At 33.3% G+C, this 25,073-nt stretch overlaps 1 protein-coding gene across 3 annotated transcripts in view; it reads right to left on the bottom strand.

Annotated features, from left to right (window-relative positions):
- The window catches only part of CSMD3 (CUB and Sushi multiple domains 3), a 1,277,440-nt gene that overhangs the window by 177,261 nt on the left and 1,075,106 nt on the right, over positions 1–25,073 (bottom strand). For all 3 annotated transcript variants that reach the window (XM_011982326.1, XM_011982327.1, XM_011982328.1), the window contains 2 exons: positions 2,160–2,273; positions 1,558–1,653 (listed from right to left, as the gene is read on the bottom strand). In XM_011982326.1, the coding sequence (XP_011837716.1) occupies positions 1,558–1,653; positions 2,160–2,273 (210 nt within the window). The remainder of the gene's footprint in view (positions 1–1,557; positions 1,654–2,159; positions 2,274–25,073) is intronic.

Below are 25,073 nucleotides of genomic sequence, written 5' to 3'. Positions count from 1 at the left end.
ATACAGATTTCTGTATGTAACTGTTTAAACATGTTTTTGAGAAATCATCACTTTTTATCAGAACTTGAATTAACAATTTTAATATATTCTCAAAGTGTTAAATTTCAGACAGAATAACATAATTTAAAATAAACGTTGTTATCGTCATCAAGGTTTTTTATCAGAAAAGTTTTACTTTTGATCCTTTAAACATCAACCATTTTTTTTCTATTTTTGTTTTAACAGACTAATTAATATTACAAAGTACCTTTTGTTGGATATTTTTGTAATTTGTGGGATAAAACTGAAAGCATTTTTTTTTTCTTCTTAAGCTTAGAATACCAAGTTCAAAAAATATGTGTCAGGTTATATCAAATAATTTTACTTTTGTTTTCAGTATTTGGTTCTTAATTAAAAACAGATTTTACAAAAGCAAACAGTACTTTATTAGTTTCATAGAATGTTCACAAACTTAATTTCAAACACATTTGCTATTGAGAAAGATAACTACATTTGGACTAGGTAGAATATATGTCAGACAGATTAACAACAATAAAACTTTTTACTTTAATAATCACACAATATCAGATTTGAAATTGCTTTTAGATTTTATAGGTATGTCCTTTAATTGCGTCTCTCTTTTTTTTTTTGGTTTAGTAAAATAGAATGATAACAGGATGTTTTTTCTTTTTAAAACACATAACAAACGTGATTAAAGAGATTGACAATAGCCCAGAAAAATGATATGATGAATTCTAAATAGATTAATTCTTCTTATTCGACTTGAGTAAGTATAATTCCATTCATTATAGTGCCTTTTTACAGTTGTAATACCACACATTGTTTCCAGGGGGAAGTACTACTTAACATAAAAGAGTATAGTATTATAGTCAACTGATGAATGGGGTAAGAGGGTTTAATAGGAATAACAAATCATAAATGCTTACACATTTCTTAGGAATAAAATGCAAGATACGTTTGAGAATAACTACCATATGAACATATGTATTTCAAAGAAAATATTTCAAATAATGGCTCTTAACTTGGTTTAATGATAATGTAGAAGGTTGTCTACCACAGGCAAGAAAAAACTGTGTAAACAAACTTCTAATTGCACAAAAGTCCTAAAAACTGTGAAGAAAGTTTTAATTCTCCTGAGAGAATGATTTTAGAATGGAACACTGATTTCCTTGGCATGTTTAAGTACATCAGCACCAAAATTTTTGTATCTTTAATTTAGAGTGCTAAACTAAATTAGACTAAATAGTCTAGAGTACCAGACTGTTAGAAAATAGAAAATGTAGATAGTAAAGAATTTTCAGGAAAAAAAAGTAGATGTTTTGAAAACAATATGTGAGAAGGAAGGAAAATCAGGCATTTAAACTGAGAATGATGATGGAAGCAATAGATTTTGTTTACTTTGGTCAAGTTGACAGTGATGTAGTGATGGGGGAGGGGACAAAATAAAACTGCTTAAAAACACTTTTATCTAGAGGATTTCATCATTCAAAATCTCTGAATACATCATAGAAAATGATATCATTCCTTAGTGTGTTTCTAGACTACAGGGTCACTTACCTTGGTAAACAAAGTGAAATCCCTTAGCTGTTATTGGTCCAACTGAAGTAAATCGAATTGTGATCTGATTACCTGAACTCAGTGGAAGTGATTCTCCTACTCAACAAAACAAACACTAGATATCATAAATAATTTTCATTCAGTAAACCTAACAAATTATATTATAATCTTACACTGTCATTTGAAAATGTCAATCTATGTTCTATCAAATTACTTTAAAATATCCTACCACTACCAATATAGTTTCTTTGGGTTCAACTTGTATTGCAATCTTTTTCTCAGAAAGCTTTAATTACATTTTTATACATATTGCCTCATTCTTCAAAGAATTCTTAAATATTTTATATTACATTAAACACCAGAGACTAACTGATTAAATATATTATTTACTTGGTTACAATCCCAGAGAATAGTTGGTTGTATTTTTCTCAACCTTCTGAGTTGATTTTGTTTCTATTCTTTAGAAAAAAAAAAAAAGTGATACTATTTTCACTTTACTTTATTTTTAATATGGATGACATAAATCTCAACTTTCACTACAATACTAATCAAAGTCAGTCTTTAATCAGTAACTGATGCATGGCAGTTCTATTAAAGGATACCTGAATGGGATCCTGAGAGGGAAGATAACAGAGAAGATTGCTGAGTTGGCCCATCATACACCTCAACAACATCGTGGAGTGATGTCTGGAAAAATACAAACTGGCCAAACACCACTGATCAACAGGAACCCGGAGAAGCAAACAAATCACCAACCATCCAAAAACGAAAACAAAAAACAAAAAAATAGAAAGAGGAGGAGAGAGAGAACAAAGTATTACAATATAATAGTCATTTTTTTTCTACCATTAAAAGAGGATAGGTGCCAATTGGTTCATATTACTGACACAGTACTTCAGGTCATAAAAGAAGTGACCATGACCTAAAGCAGTAAAATTTTAAGACAACAATTCTTAAAAATATAAATGAGTATAGCATTTAATTTGGATCAGAAATCATAAGATTGATGATTAATACTTTATAGTAACTACTTTTGGCTTTTCCCAATGGTGGTTTGATTCTTTTCACTTTGTGACTCTCTTCTCTTTTTCTAATTTTTTTCCTCCTCCTTCAGATGAGATAGACAAAGTTTTAATTCAGGGGAGTTTTAAAATTGTCCTTAAAAATGCTATTCCATTATGAGTAATAATTTCATTAGAAAAAGATTAGCAAGATTCTTTTCAGGTATAGTGTTTAATTTACATTCTAAGTTTTAAATGATTCCTAAACATTTATTGTTAATCTTCTGCCAAAATAAAGAAATATTATTTATGATTCCTCAGCAATTGAGATATCATAAAATTTTGCAGAATAATTGCTCTTCCATGGTAAGTACAGTTCTGAAGTACATACCAACAGAGCTTTATAGATGTGTCTTTTTACTGCATTTTTACTTTTTCTTTAATTATATACTAAACTTACATGCAGAATTTACCCAAACTAAAACTATAAAGAACTTGTTTCAAGAACAGAAAGAACAGAAATCAGTTTGCTTTGTGTGTGTTTTTTTTTTAAATAAAATCAGTAAGAAAAATTATCCTTAAAATATTGCATTGGTAAAATTGTGGGGTTTAAAAGAGTATAATTTTTAATGAAAATTTAATAATGTAAAAGCAAGGTCACTTTTATAAATTTGAAATCACATGAATTTAAATTGTTCATTCCATGAGTATATACAAGTATATGTTTCAAATGCTGATTCAAATTGTACACCTCAAATGAAGGCTATGGACATTCTCTGGTGGTTCTTATACCAATAGGCTAATTCACTTGAAACATGGTTACTTTTGCCTATGAATTCAGGTATACACATAATATTGTAAACAAAGCTATATGTAGTTTTTTGGCCTGTAAAAATAAGCTGGTGATCTCAGTCCAGTTCTTTGTGGAGCAAAAGAAAATGAAAACATTAACAGATACAGCGATATTTCTTTGAACATTTCTGAACATTGCTGTGCTAAAATTTGTCAATAATCCTCCTTAAAATATTTCCTAGAAGTCATGAATACAAATTTATGTTTCCACCAAACCAGACACAAGCCGTGAATTATTTTAATGGTTTACAAGTCATACAAAAATTTTGAATTCAGACCCTTTTAAAGGATCCCAAATTTGTTCCACCAAATCCCAAGCTACTTCCAAAATACTCCAAATATATATAAGAAAGGTTTTCTGTTTTTGCATTTGTTTAGATTAGTGTTTAGATGATCTATTCTCAAACATGTCTTAAGAAGGTTCTATTATAAAGCAGATTGCCGTTGCCTTACCAAGTAGCCAAAAAAAAAAAAAAAAAAAAAAGTATGTTAGTCTAATCATGATAACTTTGTTACATCAAACACACTGCCCAAAAAGGCTCTTGGAGTATAATTTATTCTTTCTCTCAGCTTTTTGGGAAATCATTAAGAAAAAAAGTACAATTCAGCATCCTTTAACTCTTTCTTTCCATCAGAAAACATGCCCAATTTCTTTGCAAACCACTATATTTACAAACATTTAAAACAACTAAAATACACAGGTATCCAAGAACTTTTTCTGAGGAAAAAGAAAAAAAAAAATTCATCTTTTTTTTTTTTTTTTTTTTTTGCCTTTAGTCCTCTTCTCAATTAGTGTTTCTATACAGATAGACCAGTTTTGCATTATCTCTAAACTGAATATGTTGAGACTATAACTGTTAACAATGCAGCCATTAACCCCGTGTTTTTGTATCATGCTGAGTATAGAAAACTGTAGGGCATGCTCTTTTAAGTGTTGTTAATAATTTGTGCTTGTAATTTGTTGTAGTTATTAACTCAGTTGGGAGAGTTGAGAAAGCTAGGAGTGGGGGAGTAGAGTGCTGAATCTTGCCTTATTAAGCAATGAGCGAGCCACTTTTCTTTAAAAGCAATCAACTCTGCATTAATATCGGCGATTGAAACTTTAAATTAAAAGTAGCTTTCACCAGAAAACAGTTACTCTGAGAGGATATGGAATCACTATAGTAAAGATAAAATTTTAAAGTACATGCATAAGTTATTTTGTAGTATGAACAATGAAGAACACTCACATAGTGATCTGATTTCCCACACATTATCATATTAATATTGTCTCATTAAACTGATATATTATAATCGTGAACCAAGTACTCCAGTCAGAAGTCTTAAGAACTAAGTTGTGACTCTCAGATTTGCTTCTCCATTCTGTCTGTAAATCTCTTGGTTTATTTGGTTTTTTAAGGTGCAAACAGCAGTAGGTCTTCTGATTCTAAAATGTTCTGAATAGCCAAAGGTATTTGCCTGGTTGAAAGTGATATAAGGAAAATCTGTAAGAGATTTTAAAGTGGCTCAAAAGACTACTGGTTATTGTTTTTTTTTTTTTTTTTTTTTTTTTTTTGTAAGCAACTTGTCTAGCAAATTGGGTAACTTGTGTTAAATGGAGACTGTGGTATAATGCAATGGATTATTGTCCAGTGAACAGATTTATTTTGCCTCTATGCATCTATTTGTTTGTAAATTCATCTTAACATTCCTGATTATCTATCTATCTTATCCACAGATCTATCTAATTTATCTATTAACCATCTATTATTTGGTTATTTGAATTCTCTTTTGAACCATTGTAACATCTTACTGGGTTTCTCATTATTTAATTGAAAGTTAAACAAAATTTTTAAGTATCCTTTATATTTATATGAGAGTCATAATTCTGTTCTTTTTAAAAATTCTCTCTAAACGCTGACCTGATGCTGGTGCCTCAATCCAATGGGTAGAACATCTTTTTATTTCTAGAACTACAATTAACCCCAAGTCTGTGCTGATTATGCCTTTCGCATGATTAACAAGCTCCGTGGTCTGTTTCTTTATTTCCAAGCAGAGATACAGAATTCCCTGCATCTCAGCTCCAAGCTTCTTTTCTGTTTTCTTAAGCATATAGATTTCAAAAGCATTTTGCTCTCAATATACAAGAGTAAGCTGTATACACCAAGCTATTTCTTAAGGGAAATGCTACTAATTTTTTTCTTCTTTAAACATAATACATGCTAAAGAAAACGTTTTTATCTCTTTTGCTGAAAAATTCAATTTTTACAGTTGTATATATACTATAGTAAGCTAGAAAAAGGGAGAATAAGGAAACCAGTAAGATAAAAGCAAACAAATAAGCCTATGCAAATTATCTAGTTTTTATGCCTGAAACTATATCTAAGCCTATTATATTTTCATACATTGTATTTTAGAATAGAGTTTATTAATTCAACCAGCATTAGTTGATTCTGTGATGTGCCAGAAACTAGGTTAAATGCTAGTGTTAAGAAAGTGACCAGTACAGACAGGGTCCCTGCTCTTTAACTCTATTAATTCTATTTCTGTTTATTGATGTGGCAGCTTTTCTTTATTCCACCTATGAAAAGATGTTAGGCTAGCCAATTAATTATAAACCAACAATAGGGCACTTTGGGTACATCTTTCCATGAAGAGTATTGCTATACTGATCAATTAAATCCATTCTTTAAAGCAAAGCATCTACTAACCTCTAATGGGTAACATTCATGGAGTTCTCGACACATTTTTAATAAATCTGTAACTTAGATTTTTAAAAAAATCACTTTAAAAGTCTGGAGAAATCACTAAAAGGAAAACCAGTTTAGATCACGTTGCTAGAACCTTTATTCCAATTTTAAAGTATTTTCCTAGTTCATTTTCTTCCCCATGAATAAATTCAGAATGAGACAAGGCAGTGTATCTATCTACTCTTTTTTGTAGACAAAGCAAGGTTTATTTGACATCTAATTTTTGAAGTATCACATCCAAATAAGTTTGAGAAGTAGTGTTCCATTGACTGAGAAGGTTTGCATAACATAAATTTTCATGTAACTGTTTCAGTAAGCCTTTGTTTCCTATTCTCCATCAAACCCTGTAGAATCCTTTTTCCTTTGGTCACATTCATTTAATTCCTGAGACTTCATCCAATTTGCTTAATTAAGCCATCCCAAATGTAAATCAATAAATGATGACAGTGTCTAAGATGGCATAAATAAACTCTTGAGCATTAGCATAGATAAGTGGCTGAATTGTCACTACAGACCAACAGTTACCCTGAAAGCATCATTGCGGAAACAGTATAGTGGGTGCCTGGAATATGGCATAATGTACTAAAATGGGTTAGTGCTCACAGGAGAGGGTCTTTGCTTAGAATATGAATAAACAGAACAACAAGAAGTTAAAGCTCCCTTCTCCACTAAACTCTAATCTGCAACATGGTTGAAACGTTCTACTATTGCTATTATTCTCTCCTTGACCAATGTTTAATAAGGCTCCTCTGAATCCTCTTCCCAACTAGGCCTTGACTATTTCACTTCTGTGTCTGTCTTTGCATTGTCCAGTTTTAACAAGAATCCTGATGAGCTGGTTTAGCCAAAACCCCCTTCTCTCAATGTCTGATTACCCTCTCACCTCCACCATCCCCCAGGTGATGTCTGATAACCCTGGCTTGCCTTCACCAACAGTCCTGTTAAGGTGGTTTAGCCAGAATAACCCTCATCACTGATGTTTCCTCTTAATAATTTTCCATCTACTAACCTCCATCCTGCTTCTGATATATAAATTCCCACTTTTTCTTGTTATATTTGAAGTTGGCTCAATCTCTCTTCTCTATTGCAAAACCCATTAAAGTAATTCCTATGCCTATCCTGACACTTCTGAATAGTCTATTTGATATGGTTTGGCTGCAACTCCACTCAAATCTCATCTTGAACTGTAGTCCCAATAATCTCCATGTCCCCCTGGGAGGTAACTGAATCATGGAGGTGGTTTTCCTTTTGCTGTTCTCATGATAGTGAGTGAGTTATCATGAGGTATGATGGTTTTATAAGCATCTGGCATTCCCCCTGCTGGCTCTCGCTGTGTCCTGCTGTCACGTGAAGAAGGCGCCTGCTTCTCCCATTGCCTTCTGCCATGATTGTAAATTTCCTGAGGCCTCTTCAGCAATGTAGAACTGTGAGCCAATTAAACCTTTTTCCTTTATAAATTACTTAATCTTGGGTATTTCTTCATAGCAGTGTTAGAACAGGCTAATACAGTAAATTGGTACCAAGAGCGGAGTGCTGCTATAAAGATACCTGAAAATGTGGAAGCAACTTTGGAACTAGGTAAGAGGCAGAAGTTGGAAAGTTTTGAGGGCTCAGAATACAGGGAGATGTGGGAAAGTTTGGAACTCCTTAAAGACTTGTTGACCAAAATGCAGATAGTGATATGGACAATGAAGTCCAGACTGAGGTTGTCTCAGATGGAGATGAGAAACTTGTTGAGAACTAGAATAAAGGTGATTCTTTCTATGCTTTAGTAAAGAGACTGGTGGCATTTTGCCTCTGTGCTAGAGATGTGTGGAACTTACTTTGAACTTGAGAGAGATGATTTAGGGTATCTGGCAGAATAAATTTCTAAGCTGCAAGGCATTCAAGAGGAAGCAAAGCATAAAAGTTTGGAGAATTTGCAGTCTGACTATATGAGGTTAAATAAAAACCCTATTTTCTGGGGAGAAATTCAAGTCAGCTGCAGAAATTTGTATAAGTAATGAGGAACCAAATATTAATCCCCAAGACAATAGGGAAAATGTCTCCAGAGTATGTCAGAGAACTTCATGGAAGCCCCTCTCATCAAAGGCCTAAAGGTCTAGGAGGCAAAAATGGTTTGCTGGGATGGCCCAGGGCTCTCCTGTTCTGTGCAGCCTCAGGACATGGTGCCCTGCACCCAGCTGCTTCAGTTCTAGCTGTGGTTAAGAACCAAGGTACAGCTTGAGCATTGCTTCAAAGGGTGCAAGTCCCAAGCCTTGGCAGCTTCCATATGGTGTTGAGCTTGTTGGTGCACAGAAGTCAAGAATTGAGGTCTGGGAACCTCTACCTAGATTTCACAGGATGTATGGAAATGTCTGGATGTCCAGGCAGAAGTTTGCTGCAGGGTGGAGCCATTATGAAGAACCTCTGCTAGGGCACTGTGGAAGGGAAATACAGGATTGGAGCTCCCACACAGAGTACCCACTGGGACACTGCCTAGTGGAGCTATGAGAAGAGAGCCACCATCCACCAGATCCAGAATGGTAGATTCACCGACAGCTTGTATTGTGCACCAGGAAAAGTCACAGATGCTCAATGCCAGTCTGTGAAAGCAGCCAGAAGGGGGTTTTTACCCTGCAAAGCCACAGGACCGGAGATGCCTGAGGCTGACAGAGCCCACCTCTTGCATCAGTGTGACCTGGAATGTGAGACACGAAGTCAAAGAAGATCATTTTGGAACTTTAAGGCTTAATGACTGCTCTATTGGATTTTGGACTTGGATGGGGCCTGTAGTCCTTTTGTTTTGGCCAATTTCTCCCATTTGGAACTGGTATATTTACCAAATGCCTGTACCCCCATTGTAACTAGGAAATAACTAACTTGCTTTTGATTTTAAAGGCTCATATGTAGATGGGACTTGCCTTGTTTCAGATGAGACTTTGAACTTGCACTTTTGGGTTAATCCTGGAATGAATGAAGACTTTGGAGGACTGTTGGAAAGGCATGATTGTGTTTTGAAATGTGAGGGCATGAGATTGGAAGGGACCAGGGGTAGAATGATATTATTTGGCTGTGTTTCCACCCAAATTTCATCTCAAATTGTAGTTCTCATAATTTCCATGTGTACTGGGAGGGACCCAATGAGAGATAGCTGAATCATGAGGGTGGTTTCCCCATAGCTGTTGTCATGATAGGGAGTGAGTTCTTATGAGATATGATGGTTTTATAAGGGTCTGGCATTTCTTCTGCTGGCTCTCACTTCATCCTGCCATCCTGTGAAGAAAGTACCTGCTTCTTCTTTGCCTTCTGCCATGATTATAAGTTTCCTGAGGCTTCTCCAGCTATTCAGGACTATGAATCAATTAAACCTCTTTCCTTTATAAATTACCCAGTCTTGGATATTTCTTCACAGTAGAGTGAGAATGGACTAATACACTATTCTTCTATTCTTCAGGGAGTAAATGAATGATTTCTTTTTAAAACTGTCTGAGTAAACCAGAAACTTTTAGAAGTTACTCTTAATTTTTGAGACATCAAAATAACTAGTTGCTACATTATATAAAGGTTCACTGATTTAGCAATTAATTAATTTCAAACGAGGACAATAAAACAAATATGGACATGATTACCATAATTCAATGATCAGGATTGGAGTTATTGAATTAAAAATGAAAATTGAATTTATGCAAATTAATATTACAATTTTTTTGTCATTTTTTTTTTCTCAGAGGGGAATAATTCTCTGAATATCCTAATGGCATGACAGTGTGAGGAAAAAAAAAACAAAACAAAACTGAGACTTAGACTGGGGCATGGTTAACGGAAGAGATCCAACCCCTGTGTAGACGGTGGTGGAGAGTTAAAATTAAAATATCTAAGAGGTTGTAGTGAATTCAACTTGATTTAAACTTGTTTTGACATAAAAGGCTTCAAATTTGGTGAAGTAAGGCCAGCAGGTCTCTCTGGAAGCAGCCCTAGTAGTCAGATAGATAGTGCCAAATTAATGATGGTGACAATGACAGTGTCAATCAAAGCTTGCCAAATGACAAGCCGTCTTTGTTGCATAAAAGAATGGATGAAGTAACCTAAAGATTATCAGTACTTATAGCTGAACAGATTTAGGAAGAGTAATGTTTTCAAATGACCAACCTATGTGTCTGATATATCCTATGATATTAGGGCATTTCATAAAATTGCCTAATAAAGAGTTAAGCATTCAAGTTCTGGAATCAGACTCTCAAGGACTGAATCCAGGATTAATCAAATGGAAAAGCCTCAGTTTCCTCATCTGTAAAACAGGGATAATAAAAGTACCTGACTTCCTGGGATTGATGTGATACTTGTAAAACATTTTAAATTGATACTTGTAAAACATTTTAAACAGCACCTGAAACAGTAACAAATGTTAGTCACCATTACTAGTAACTCAGTTTTGTAAATATATAGGCTCCTAATTCAGTTAGAAAACTTACTGATAGGCAAAATTTAATTCAACTTTTATGTGAGCATATCCTCTTTCATTGTCTGCTTTCTATACATCAGTATTTAGTAAAAAAGATAGAACTGCCTGGGTGAGATGAGTATACTCCAGCTATTTTAATCAAGCTTAATTTGTCTTAGGACTTCAAGATGGCTATGCACTTCTCTATCTACTTGATTTTACATTCTATTCTTTTGGATGAAAAAGGAAAATGTAATTATCAGCTTTCTACTGGGGCTAAGAAAAAGGGAGCAAGGTGAGAGTGCATTCTACCTTTGTTTTTGTTTACTCCCTCAATCTTAATTCCTTCTGTATCAAAGTCACTGAAACTATCACAAAAGAAATAATTCCACATAGAAGGAAGTCAGTGCAGAAAAGGAAATTAGAAAATATCATAAATTCCTATTAGATCTCAGCTTGATTCTCAACATGCTTATTACTCCTTTTGCAAAATCTACACATAGTTTTGTATTCTAGGGTTTATTTTGATGCCTATATTAGGAACTGAGCTGGTTTGCCACCTTTTTAAGAATTGTGTCAACCCTGTTTTGGTCAGTTTTCATTTTATTAACAACACAGCACAGATGAAAATGCACATGTGCATCCACAGTACTGACAGAATAGAAATAAAGAAGATTCAAATCAAAGATGGGTAGAGTACTATATTTCATTATGTGTGAAATAATAAAAAATTACTGTTGGTAACACAAACTATCATAATGTTTGGATACTTTTATGTTAATTTCTGACTCATATTTTCATCTCATAAGAATATTTTAAGACAAAATATTAGAAATTGTCATGCATGCAAAATGCTTCCCTTTTAAATCAGTAACATGTACTGTGCAGAACTGTTTGCTCTTCATACTGTACACTCTGAACTGTGAAAGTACTTATTGTATGAATAGCTACAAATTTGCATTTTGGGATCATTATACCACTTGGATATCATGATTTTAAAGGCTTTTTCATTTAAAGATTACTATAAGGTGTGCAATTAAAACTTTAATTTTATAAAAAATAAATAAATAAAAGTGTAGTATTATGAAAATTTACTTTCAAAAGCACCAGAAAGGCAGAATTTTTAAAATCAGTACCAAATCAAATCAATGTGCTACTGTTTTTGAAAAGCTCTCTAGCAATGGAAAAGTTTAGATATAAGTTGCATTAATTGATAAACAAATTAAGCATCTCTAATCCCAAAATCCCAAATCAAAAATGCCTCATACTCCAAATATTTTTTAGAGCTGACATGACTTCACAAATGAAAAATTTCACACCCGATGTCATGTGACGGTCACAAATATTATTTAAAATATTGTATAAAATTACCTTAGTTATGCATATAAGAAGTATATGAAACATAAATAAATTTTGTGTTTAGATGTGTGTCCCAGTCCCCAGATATCGCATTATGTATAAGCGAACATTTAAAATCCAAAATAATCGGAAATCCAAGACACTTCTAGTCTCATGCATAAGGGATGATTAGGGATACTTGACGGTAATATCAAGTGAAAATTTTATTAATAGTTTGAAAACACTTACATTTTCTACATATCAGTTAGATTACAAGCACTCATGGTTATTATCATAGCACAATAGCGATAAGCTAGTAACTCACAATGAGCTGCGTTATGCTGATTTAGCATTTTAAAATCTCCATGCAGAAGCATGGCTCCATCCTAGAATGCTGGGGCCAATCCTGCCTTTGAGCAAAAAAGTCTGGAGTGCTAAGTCAGCAACTCACAGAGTATAATGAGATCATTCTGGCTCTGAAAAATAAATATATGAAAATCTTAACATATTGCTATTTTGTAGTAATTAGGAAATAAAAGATGTTATTAAAAAATTCAAGGATTTGATTATGGTACCCAATTATCCAGTAATTTGGTAGCGCCAGGAATCTAGGCTTGCTTTGAACTTAACAACAACAAATGGGGTCCTAATTTATCTTTCTGTTACAATTTTTTGTGTATGACACTTTTGTCAACCCATAAACTACGTTTGCTGACTAAATCCATAACATCTACTTTCAGATTTCTCTAAAGCTAGATTTCTGTCTGTATTGTGACCATTTGCCTACTGTCAAAATTTCAAAACTGCCGATTTGACATATTTTAAATGTATAAACATTACAAAAACCATCTTATAAGCAAATATAGTTTAATTTTCTTTAATTGTTCCAGAAGCAAAGACCTATCCAACTGCAAGCCAGAAGCTTACCTGCAATTTGGCAGTTGTAACATTTCGCAGAAGTTGAGAATTAATTTGGTGTTTAAAAGCAAATGAAATAATAATAATAAAAAAAACACACAATAAGTAATTCTGTTATATGTTTAAAAGAATTAAAACATAAAAGTCAAATAAAAAGTTTAAAGTGTTCAAATATGTTATTAGCACTTTTGTTTTGAACTATTTTCAATTTGAACGTGTGCTTTTATTTAATCACCTTTCATATATATATATATATTTAACACATTTGGTAGAATATATCTGCCAAATCCTAATTGGGTCAGAAAGATTCAAGCCAGAAAGACATTCTCTCGTGGACTATAAATTAAATTACTGGAATTTATTTTATTGTGGAAAATTTCAAACATATACCAAGTAGACAGAATAATAAAATAAACAACCATGAAACCATCATCCAGCTTCAACACCTATCAACATTATGCCAATCTTGTTTCATGTGTCTCTTCCTATCCGACCTGTATTCCCAACCTGGAGTACTTTTAAGCAACTTCCCAACGTCATATTCTTTTTCCATAAATGCTTTGGTATTGGTCTCTAACAGATAACACTTAAAAAAATAGCCACAATATAATTACTAGATCTAACAAATTTAATAATTTCTTTATTTCATCAAATAACTATTTATTGTTCCCATTTCCCTGATTTTACCCAAAAATAGTCTTTTTATAGTTAGTTTAATCAAATCTGAATTCAAAGTCCATACATTTCATTTGATTGATGTGTCACTAATGTTACTTTTAATGTATAAAACCTATAACCCTCATCTTATTTTTAATGTCACATATTTGTGAAAAAAAACAATGAGTTTTTTGAAGCAGAGAGACTAAAATAGGATAAAACTCAATCGAACAAAATTTTACTGGCATCTAGCTGTTGGTGAGAGTTAATTTTATGAGTTTATTACAGAATGTAATTCAATGTGTAGGTTACATCTAGAGGTGAGAGGGATGCTATGTGGATATAGTTCCTGGTCCCCCTAGCTCCTACTTCAAATAGAGAAGTTTTGTTTCTCTCTGCTTTACGTATGAGACTTTGACACACAATGTAGCATTATGCCCAGATTCAAGCTCTTGCTTTCATTGAATTCTTTAACTCCACTCTGCATGTTGCCTCCTACGCATGCTTTGCCATGACTTTTCTGCAGGCAAAGTACCCTCAACTCCTCAACTTTCAAAGTTCCGTTTACTAAGGGCTCTTTCATTGGCAGAATGTACAGCTATTTCAGAATAACAGGTGGAGGGGTACACCATATGTCAACATTTTAAAAAATGTTCTTAGCTTTGCAAAAAAATCATCACTAGTCATCTCTTTAACTTGGGCTCTAGTTTTATGTTGAGAGTCCTGTTTGCACATTTTTTTTAACAGAAGGAATTCCAAGCTTACTTATTCTCATTATAAAATGCTACCATTCTCTGGCACTTATTTTGCCAGACTAGGCTGGGTGCAGTGACTCACATCTGTAATTCCAGCACTTCGAGAGGCCTAGATGGGTGGATCACTTTAGGTCATGAGTTCAGACCAGCCTGACCAACACAATGAAACCCCATCTCTATTGAAAATACAAAATATTAGCCGAGAGTGGTGGCATGCGCCTATAGTCCCAGCTACTTGGAAGGCTGAGGCAGGAGAATCACTGGAGCCCCGGAGGCGGAGGTTGCAGTGATCCAAGATTATGCCACTGCACTCCAGACTCAGTGATAGAGGAAGATCCCCTCTCTCTCTCTCTCTCTATATATATATACGTTTTATATATATAAATATGTTTTATATATTAAAAATACGTTTTATATATATTATATATTGCACATACCACATTCACATTGCATAGATATGTAATAATATATGCATATATACATATGTACACATATATGTGATAGCATGCATTATATGTACACATATATGTAATAGCATGCATATGTTATGTGTAATATATACATATATTATTACATATATTACACATATGTCATATATAATACATATATGTAATACATATGTAATATATAACATATATATGTAGCCAGACCAAAGTCTATTAAAATTTTCCAATACAAATGACAGATTTTGCTGCTAGTAGAAATTGAGAAAATGAATAAAAAGTATTTTTAAATGAATAAAAAACATTTTTAAACAGTATAATATTAACTAGTTATAATTCATTAAACCCTTACTATATGTAATGAACCGTGCAAAGTTCTTTATACATATCAGCTTCATTGATCCTTACAAAGACCTTTGAGGTAGACACTATCATCTCTGTTTTACAGATAAAAAAACACAAGATGACTATCAATAAATTAGTAAGCTAAAAAGGGAAAGAACTAAGATTTGAATTCATAGAATATGAATTTATCTTAAGTCTGGTCTCTTAGCCATTATCCTACAGAGCATGGCAGCATGGAGTATACTGGTGGACAGGTCACATCAAAAACTACTGAGAAAACTTAAGGTCAAACAAAACAATTAAGATACATGATAAAGAAGCAGAACTGAAAGAAAAGAGTGAATTATTTTAGGGATATTTTGTTGAAAAAGATGGGGGAAATATTTTATAATTTATTTATAAATACATTCATCCTAAATGGCCAAATTACTATTTAATCATCATAAATAATACAGGAATAGATTTCTACTACCTTAAAAATACACACATTATTTATATAAAATGTGTTCTTAATAAATAACATGACATATATTCTGTAGACTTTTAGTATTTTTAGGAATAGATTTTAGAATTCACAGGAGTAGCAGAATCTATTGAGTAACTTTTATTTTCACAATTATTACAAAGTAAAACGTTAGTCATAGAGAGTTTGGGATTTGCATTTCTACAAACCCAGATGTGATGAGCTTTGCTACTTCCCTGTGTGTGCCCTTGAACATACTACTAAACCTTTCTTAATTGTTTTCCTAATCTGCAAAGTAATACCCACTCATTCGGATTGTTGTAAAGATTAATCTGTAAAGTATCTTGCCCAGCAGGTAGACAAAACAGACAATATCACTCACATGTACACTCCCAACAAATACACCACATTCTGTGACATTTCTAGTCTGTTACCTTACAAATTCAAAATTAATATTGATTTTATAAATAAAATTAAGCACTTATTGTTTAACTATGTCAAATATGATGATGAACAGCAAAAATGAGTAATCTCAATACAAACAAATAAGAAAACTTAACTCTGGAAACAGATAAGAATAATAGAATATCGATGTGAGAAGAGGTTTTATCAGTCATTTGGTCCAATTTCTCAGATGCTATGCATATTCTTTTAGTTACTTAACCTTCTCCAGAGAGTACATATACACAAAATGGAACATAAAGGTGTTATTGAAATACATCTACAGAATATGTATTGCTGAAGGAACACATTGAATTGCACTAGTGGACAAATGGTCTTATGCATTGTTTTGGTTCTCCCAAAGACTTTCCTTTGATAGTTATTTATTTCTTTTTTCTTTTCAGAAACAGTCTTAATATCATCCATAAACAAAAAGAGCAAAAATATAATAATTTATGCTAATCTGGAAAGGTCAACATTTCTAATACAACCAAAGTAACACATCTCACCATGGCTGTTTCAATCTTTGCTATCACTGTTGTCATCTTCATCACTGATTTTTGGCAACATTATTATCATCATCATCAAAAATACATAAGAGTCACCTGTAATTTCATTCCAAACAGCCATATTTTTATTAAATTAGTTATTATTTACTACGTGCAAAACACCACACTAATTGCTAAGAAACTTACAAATGGAAATTCTAGACTTCATAAACGTTGATATGTTTCAGGCTGGAGTACAGTGGTGTGATCATGGGCTTACTACAGCCTTAACCTCCTGGGCTAAAGCGATCCACCCACATCAGCCTCCCTAGTAGCTAGGACCACGTGCCACCATGCCTGGCTAATTTTTGTATTTTATTGCAGAGACAGAGTTTCACCATGTTGCCCAGGCTGGACTCAAACTTCTGGACTCAGGCTAAAGATACTTTTGACAAGAAAATCATTTAGGTATACTAATATGCTGAAAGACATTTGAGATTTTTTTCTTTACTTGGTGCACATGTAAAACTAATTTGGATTAGTATTACTAGCTGACAAGCAATGAGCCTATTAATGTTTGAGTCCCTACCTCTTGTCCCAAAGCTTTTATATATATATATATATATACACACACACACACACATATATATATATACACACACACACATATGTAAGTATTCAAGTTCCATGTGTTGTCTAGGCCTGGAAGAAGTTGCAAAGTATGGAATCATTTTAAATTACTTAATATGCTATAATTGCAATGGAAGTTTCTCATATTACATTTTAACAAAGTTTCGTACTTATACACGCAAATTTTATTCATAGAATTCTATAAAGCATTTAGCCTTTAAAAGAAACTGTGTGAAAAATGTTTTGGATTCTTTCCAAAGGGAAAATGGTTGAAAATTAATCATTTTGTATCTGAATGCAAAAGGAGCTAAAACAGCATCACCTCCACTTCTCCCAACCTACTTGCAGGAATAATTAACTATTCAAAGCCCAGATCGATGGCCAATAGAGGAAAAAATAATTTTAAGATATGTTTGCAAATAGCAACAACAACCTCATCTATTTACTAATTGGTTCCTAGTTACCATAGCAAAGGCAAGAATAATTAATAGTAAGTTCTAAACAAATATTTAAAAATTATTTTTAAAACAGACTCACATTATCATTATCAGTAAAAGAACCTATAAAGATTATAAATTATTTGCACATGTGACTTACTTTTATTATGTGTTGGTCCTCAATGGTTTACAAAACCATGGTAACTGACTTCAAAACACAAATGGATCTTTCAAAAAGAATGAATTAAACCTTATTCTCAAGGTTTATTAAGACTCTCACTAGAGACCAAGAAGAATAAGATAGGTAATTCCTTAAAATTATTCAGTTTCCCTAACCATGTCATAGTTTGATCCAAATTAGCAACAGGACATTTTTTCTTCTTTTCATGTTCCCATTCTTCTATTTATTTTATTTTATTTTATTTTATTTTATTACTGAGATGGAGTCTTGCTCTGTCACTAGGCTGGAGTACAGTGGCACGACCTCGGCTCACTGCAACCTCCACCTCCCAGGTTCAAGCGATTCTCCTGCCTCAGCCTCCTGAGTAGCTGGGACCCCACAGGCATGTACCACCACTCCCAGTTAATTTTTGTATTTTCAGTAGATATGGGGTTTCACCATGTTGGCCAGGAGTGTCTTGATCTCTTGACCTTGTGACCCGCCCACCGTGGCCTCTCAAAGTACTGGGATTACAGGCATGAGCCACTGCACTTGGCCTATTTTTTTATTTAATAAGAATGTTGTTGTTTAAATGCTTCTTAAATATCAGTTATTCTGAATAAGTAACTACATTTTACCTCTCAGTTGTTAGTTGTTAAACATTCTTTACAGTTAAATGATGCTGGACCCCAACTAGTAATAACCATTATCAAAAAGCCTCATGTAAATAGGATCATTATCATTTATTTACATACTAAGATATTCCAAAATAGATAAGTCATCCTGAAAAGCTTTGAGAAAGAGTCATGTGACTAAGTAATGTTTTGAAAGGTATCTAGAAGATTATATTCTGATTTTAAATGGTAAATATTCTGACTTCAAATTGTGAACCCCAATTTTTTTCATGTTAATTTGGACTTAATTTATGGATTCAACAACTCACTTAAAGTCAGTGCAGAGTTAAAAGGAGTCATAAGAACAAATCTAAAGGAAGCCTATTGTCATTCTTGCATGGCTATATTTGCTGCACTCACTTGTCTGTGAGGAGTTTAATCTGTATTGTCTCAGATTTCACTTGTAAAAACTTGAGTAGTAGCTATTATTATGCATATTTTGAGGATGAGGAAACAGGCCCCCAGTTACCCCACGGGAGACTTATGCTGCTAACATTCATATCCAGTGCCTCTTGAATTAATATCTACTCACTTTCAAGCACTGTTGTAAACAATTCTATATCAAGTATATTAACAGTCAGATTAGATAATTTTTTAACATTCCCCCCTGTGGTAAAACTATTTTCATGAATAATCACAAAATGAATTAATAGTAATGGCCAGAAAATAACTATAGACTGTGAAAATTTTCTATTATTAAACTCTGTGTGTGTGTTAAAATAGTAGTAAAAATCTCAAAATAAGAAAACAAATATTACAGTACCAAAAAAAAGATGAAGTCATACATTAGTTACATAAATGTATTTTTTTAAATGGGAAGAAACATACAATTAAGTTTGGACTCATTTTAGTCTTCTAAATTTTGAGCAGAAACAAAAAATACATGTGGTTACATAGAATGCCATCACTGAAATAAGTCAAGTTCTATTTCTTTGTCTTACGATCACTGTTCTATCATATACTGTCTGACTGCACAAATACACAGTAAAATGGAACTGGAGACATAAAAAAGTGAACTGCAATAGTTTCAAATCATTAAAACTTTACTCTGAAAATGATTGTTTAGTTTAATTCTAGTATGTCAAGGGCAACAAATTAAAATAAAATAAGATGAAATTTTGACCAGGTGTGGTGACTCATGCCTGTAATCCTAGCACTTTGGGAGACCAAGGCAGGCGGATCACGAGGTCAAGAGATCAAGACCATCCTGGCTACTAACACGGTGAAACCCCGTCTCTACTAAAAAATATCAAGAAACAAAAAAAATTAATGGCGTGGTGGTGGGTGCCTGTAATCCCAGCTACTGGGGAGGCTGAGAAAAGAGAATGGCATGAACCTGGAAGGCGGAGCTTGCAGTGAGCTGAGATCACGCCACTGCACTCTGGCCTGGGCAACAGAGCAAGACTCTTTCTCAAAAAAAAAAAAAAAAAAGATAAAATTCCATTGGTGAATTTGGGTGTGTGTGCAGGGTTGGGGAGTGGTGGTGAAAAAAAAAATATATATATGCACATATACTTTTAAAGTATATTTTAATAGGTAGTTGGTATTAAACCTTGTGAGCCTTCTATATTTTTTGGAAACAATTCTTTTCATCAAAGCAACTAAATATGAACATAGGTTTAATTATTTTACCGTTAAGTAAGAAAAACTGAAACAACTGAATTATTCCATTTAGTAAGCACTGTCTGTCCACTCTGTGACTCTTCTTCCTTAACCCTATGAAGCCAGACTTCGCAGGTTGATACCCCCAAGAACATCTCCTAATTGTGATTTTTCTCCCACTTCTCTGACTTTGTTTATGCTAGACTGTCTATCTGATCTTCTTAGCTGATGTCTATTCATCTTTGAAGACTCAGCTCTGGTGAGCTATCATCAAATACTATCATTACCTCAGAATTTATCTGATTAAGGTTTGCTCAAATACTTTTCCATTACATCCACTGCTTATTCTGGTCATATAAATTATTACACTATTTTGAAATTCTGATTTACATATCTTTTTCCTTAACCATTTTAGATTGTTTATTTGTGTATTCCAGTAACTACTTCCCTGGCACTAACAACACGTTTGTGCAATGAATGTAGAAACTCCAATTATGTACAAAAAATAAAATCAGAAATGCTGAGACAATATTTTCACTCTTTTCAGGTAATCATGACACCTTGCAGTCATTTCAAATACCAGATGTTAAAAAGTATTGTGTCAGCATAGCTCTCATTTTTCATTTTATTTGGTTTTACTCACAATTTACTCACAGTCAATATTATTTAAGCAAATATCAATCATATCTGACAGAGTTTCCTTAAATATAAATTGAGTTGCCACAAGTTACTTTAAAGGAATAACAAAAATGAGGATATTTAGCTCAGTTCACTTGTGATTGATGGCTTCCTGTCTTTAAGGAGGCAATACAGAGTGCTACAAGTCAAATACGAACAAGCTGCCTGTCTACAACTAAACTCATCTTTGTCTCCGAAGTCTCTCCTAACTTGATCAAAGATATATGCTGATATGGTTTGGCTGTGTCCTCACCCAAATGTCATCTTGAATTGTAGTTTCCACAATACCAATGCATCATGGGAAGGACCCATTGTGAGGTAACTGAATAATGGAGGTGGTTACCTCCATGCTGTTCTCGTAATAGTGAGTTCTCACGAGATCTGATGTTTTCACAAGGGGTTTACTGCCCCTGTCCTTCACTCCGCATTTCTCCTTGCTGCTGCCATGTGAGGAAAGACATGTTTGCTTCCCCTTCTGCCATGATGATAAGTGTCCTGAAGCCTCCCGAGTCCTGAGGAACTGTGAGTCAATTAAACCTCTTACATTGATAAATTAACCAGTCTTGTGTATTTCCATACAGCAGCATGAAGATAAACTAATACATACGTCTAGTCACCAAATTAATTCATCAATATTTATGATGGCCTACTCTGTTTCTAAGCTAGGCTGTGAGATACAGGGTTAGCTTCATGGAGTTTCATCCTAGAGTACATCTTTCCATCAGTTTCATACATAGAAGCATGCAAGTCATTACTTTGTATCTTCTAAATGTGTCTTGATTCTCATCTACCACATTCTCATGATTCCCTTCATTACATCTTCAATACAGGCCGACACCATCTCTGGACTCCTAAGTAAAGTTCCTGTATACAAATCCAGTCCAACTCCAATTTATTCTCCACACTTCTACGGAAGTGATTAATCTAAAATGCAAATATGATCATGTCACTTCCCTATATAAGGCAGTTTTGCTGTGGAATTGAGCAGATGGGCTGCATGAATAGTTTGATATTTTCACATTTTCCCCCAACTATTTCCTTGGCATTTAATTTCTAAAGTCTATCTAGAATTCTGGCACCACCACTGCAACTACAATTTAGAAAAGGATTCATGTATGCTTTTTAATTTTCTGATGTAAACTCTAGATTATTAAATTCTATTAGTGTTTTATTAATGCTTGTTAAGCAACAACTGTTTTACAATTTCAGTCTTTATCTGTAATTTAGTTTCTGGAAAATGGATTTGGACCAAGCTAAAACAGAGTATAAAAATGTAAGTACAAAAAATATTATTCTCAAAACAGAGATATGTTAAAGATGTATTCTTAAAATAGAGAAAATAATTTTATCACGGAGGGTACAAACTTGGATATACCAAACAACCACAGGAAGATATGGTCTTAGGAAAAAAGGGGGGAAAAAAACAAGAAAACCTGGAAACTTGACCTCAAATTTACACTCAGATTAGAAACCAGTTTAATATCCAATTATTCAACAAGTATTTAGTGAGCACTGATAATGTACAGTGTAAATGAATATTCTTAGAGCTGAGAATGTACAGCTCCTGCCCTCAAATATTTCACAGGCTAGTGGAGAAGACCAATACATTAGCACTTACCACCCTGTATGCTAGATTCAGTGGTGGAAATTCTTTTCTTGGTGTTCCATTCATGAGACTCTTTACTTAGAATGCCTTCTCTCTTCCCCTCTACATATATGACATGTATCACTTTGCCAGCAGAGAACAAGGCTCATCTCTTCCATGGATTCCCCCTGAATTCTCATTATTCAACCCTATCATGTTCTTAAATCACTTGAACTTCTGGGCATTAATACTGGCACCACCCATTCTGATATGAATATATTGTCTTTAGTTTTGTTTTTTCTTTTAATTAAATTTTTAATTTTTTTAGTTGACAGATAAAATTGTATGTACATATTTACTGTGTACAACATGATATTCTGAAGTTTACATGAATTGCAGAATTGTTGAACCTAGTCAACTAACATAAGCATTACCTGCCAAAGTTGTCATTTTTGTGGTGAGAACATTTTACAACCACTCTCAGAATTTTTCAAGAATCCAATATATCTTCAACCATAGTCATCATGCTGTATAATATATCTCTAGAATTTATTATTATTATATAACTAAAATTTTGTATCCTTTGACCAACATCTCCTCACATTCCCACCCCACTAACTACCCGAACCTGTTAACCATCATTCTACTCTCTACTTCTGTGAAATTGATGTTTTTATATCCCACATATGACAGATCATAAAATATTGGTTTTTCTGTGCTTGGGTAATTTCACTTAACATAATATCTTTCAAGTTCATCCTTGTCATTCTTATTTAAAGGTGATGTCTGATGGAGAAACTCTGTGCTTCATGTTGCACGTGGCATTGGGGGCACAAGCAAAAAAGATATATACAGTTCAAGCCTTCATGAAACTGTTGTCTAGCATGAAAGACCGTCATTAAATATCAAAACATAGTTATATGAAATGAGTGCTATGACCCCAGAGTGTGGCAGGACAACATAAAGGTACAACTGACATATTTTTGTTATTACTAGTATGAAAAGCTATAAGAATGACTTTAAATGGCTCCTCCTACCTGGATTTCAATTAGGCAGAGAGTTTGAAAATAATTTTTGTCATCATTACAAACTGAAACTTAGCCTAAAGTCACATTGAACTTTACTAATATGTAGACAAATGATAATTTAAAATACTTGTGAGTAAAATATTCAAAGCAATGAACTCTTTTACAAACATTATGGTGTGTAACCTCTGCTAGAATAGGTCACCATAAATTTTTCTTTTTCTTTTTTTAATAAAAACTTGAGGTTTAAAAATTATCAGTGATTTTTCAGTAAACAACATTCACTGAGAAGCCACTATCCTGTGGACTTTATAATGACAGGAAGAAATTGAGGTCAGAGTTTCTATACTTTAGCAACAGGTGGGATTTAAAAACAGTAGTGTTTGGTGCCATTATCTCTAATATTTTTTGCATAAAACTTTCTTAAAAAGACCTCTTAGAATACATTTAATTTTGTCCAAGGCAGGGAGAAGAGCAAACCTGCTGCTTGAGTCAAATACTTGTATGAGGAACATCAGGTAGGAAGTGTCTACAACCAATTTTCTAACTCCACTTCTATATTTTCCCTATCATTACTATCTTCCCCAAACAAATCCAAGAAATTATCCATAAAGAGATTCAAAGGAAGAGTGACAAAAAACAGATCAAGTGGGGACAAAGAAAGCAGTTATTACCAACCCCTAGAAACTCCCCCACAACTCTTCCTAAAGATAGATACATTATCTCATGTAAGAAAATGTTATGTGATTCAATTCACTCATTTAGGTAATCAGTTACATTAATCCCTATGTATGCCAGATGCTGAGGGCAGGCCCGAAGCATGTGCGCATCCTCAGCTAGCTGATAATCTGTTGCCTTTTCAAATCAATATTATTTCATTACTAACTGGGACCACAAAGAAACTGTTTTTTCAGTAATAAAAATTATATATTTTTTTATGTTTAAAATATGGGATTTATTATACGAATATCAATTCATAAAAGAAAACTTATTAACTAGAAGATAAATATCTTAGGAAGCATAGTAAACTGGTCACATAAATCACTTGGAAAAAAACCTGTGCCAAGCATTAGTAAGTTTCAGAATTTCAACTGATGATAACTGCTGATTTTGGATAATACTCAGTTCACTGGTCTAGAGATTGATGGTACAGACTATAAAATATAATATGGAGCCACAGTAGCCTGTCCCAAATGTACTCAAGAGAGACAGGTCAACAGAGGGAAAAAGGATTTAATTTAGTTGTTATGGGTGTGTGTGTGTATGTGTGTGTGTGTGTGTATTTACTTTCACTTGAGGTAATGAAGGATTCTAGATGAGGATAGGACCAATTTTTACTTCTGTAGTTTAATGCTCTGACCACTTATGTAAGTTCTGCCAGCCCCAAAATGTGGCTCTGAAGATAACTTAAGAATTATTGTTATTAGTCAAGTCCCTGCCCTCATAGATGTTTAGGTTAACTTCATTAGACTGCAGGCTATTGAATAACAAATGGAAGAAATGAAACTGAAAGAAGCTTAAACTACCTCTGGATATTAGATATTGATGTCTTCTTTTGGTTTTAATGTTTAAAAGGTTAACCTAAAAGACAGATTCTACTACTAAATATAAAAATTAATTTTTAACTTTACCAAAAAATCAATTACACTTTTTGAATTTTATTCTTGTTTTAAGATGAGTGGCAATATAAAAAAATAGGTGATAACTCTTTTAAGAATAATTTTCTAAAAGGTAATTTTCTCACTGTATATGTATTTTATACATAAAACATACAGTACACTAAAAGTTGCAGATTGCTAGTAATGACATAGAGAAAAGGGCAGTAGGAAAAATGAATGATGATGAGGTATGGCATGTGTCGACTGTTCAATT

The sequence above is a fragment of the Mandrillus leucophaeus genome, unplaced genomic scaffold, assembly GCF_000951045.1.
Source record: "Mandrillus leucophaeus isolate KB7577 unplaced genomic scaffold, Mleu.le_1.0 Scaffold239, whole genome shotgun sequence".
NCBI classification, from domain to species: Eukaryota; Metazoa; Chordata; class Mammalia; order Primates; family Cercopithecidae; genus Mandrillus; species Mandrillus leucophaeus.
Note: the sequence above shows the minus strand (reverse complement) of the source record. Positions and strands in the feature narration are given on the sequence as shown.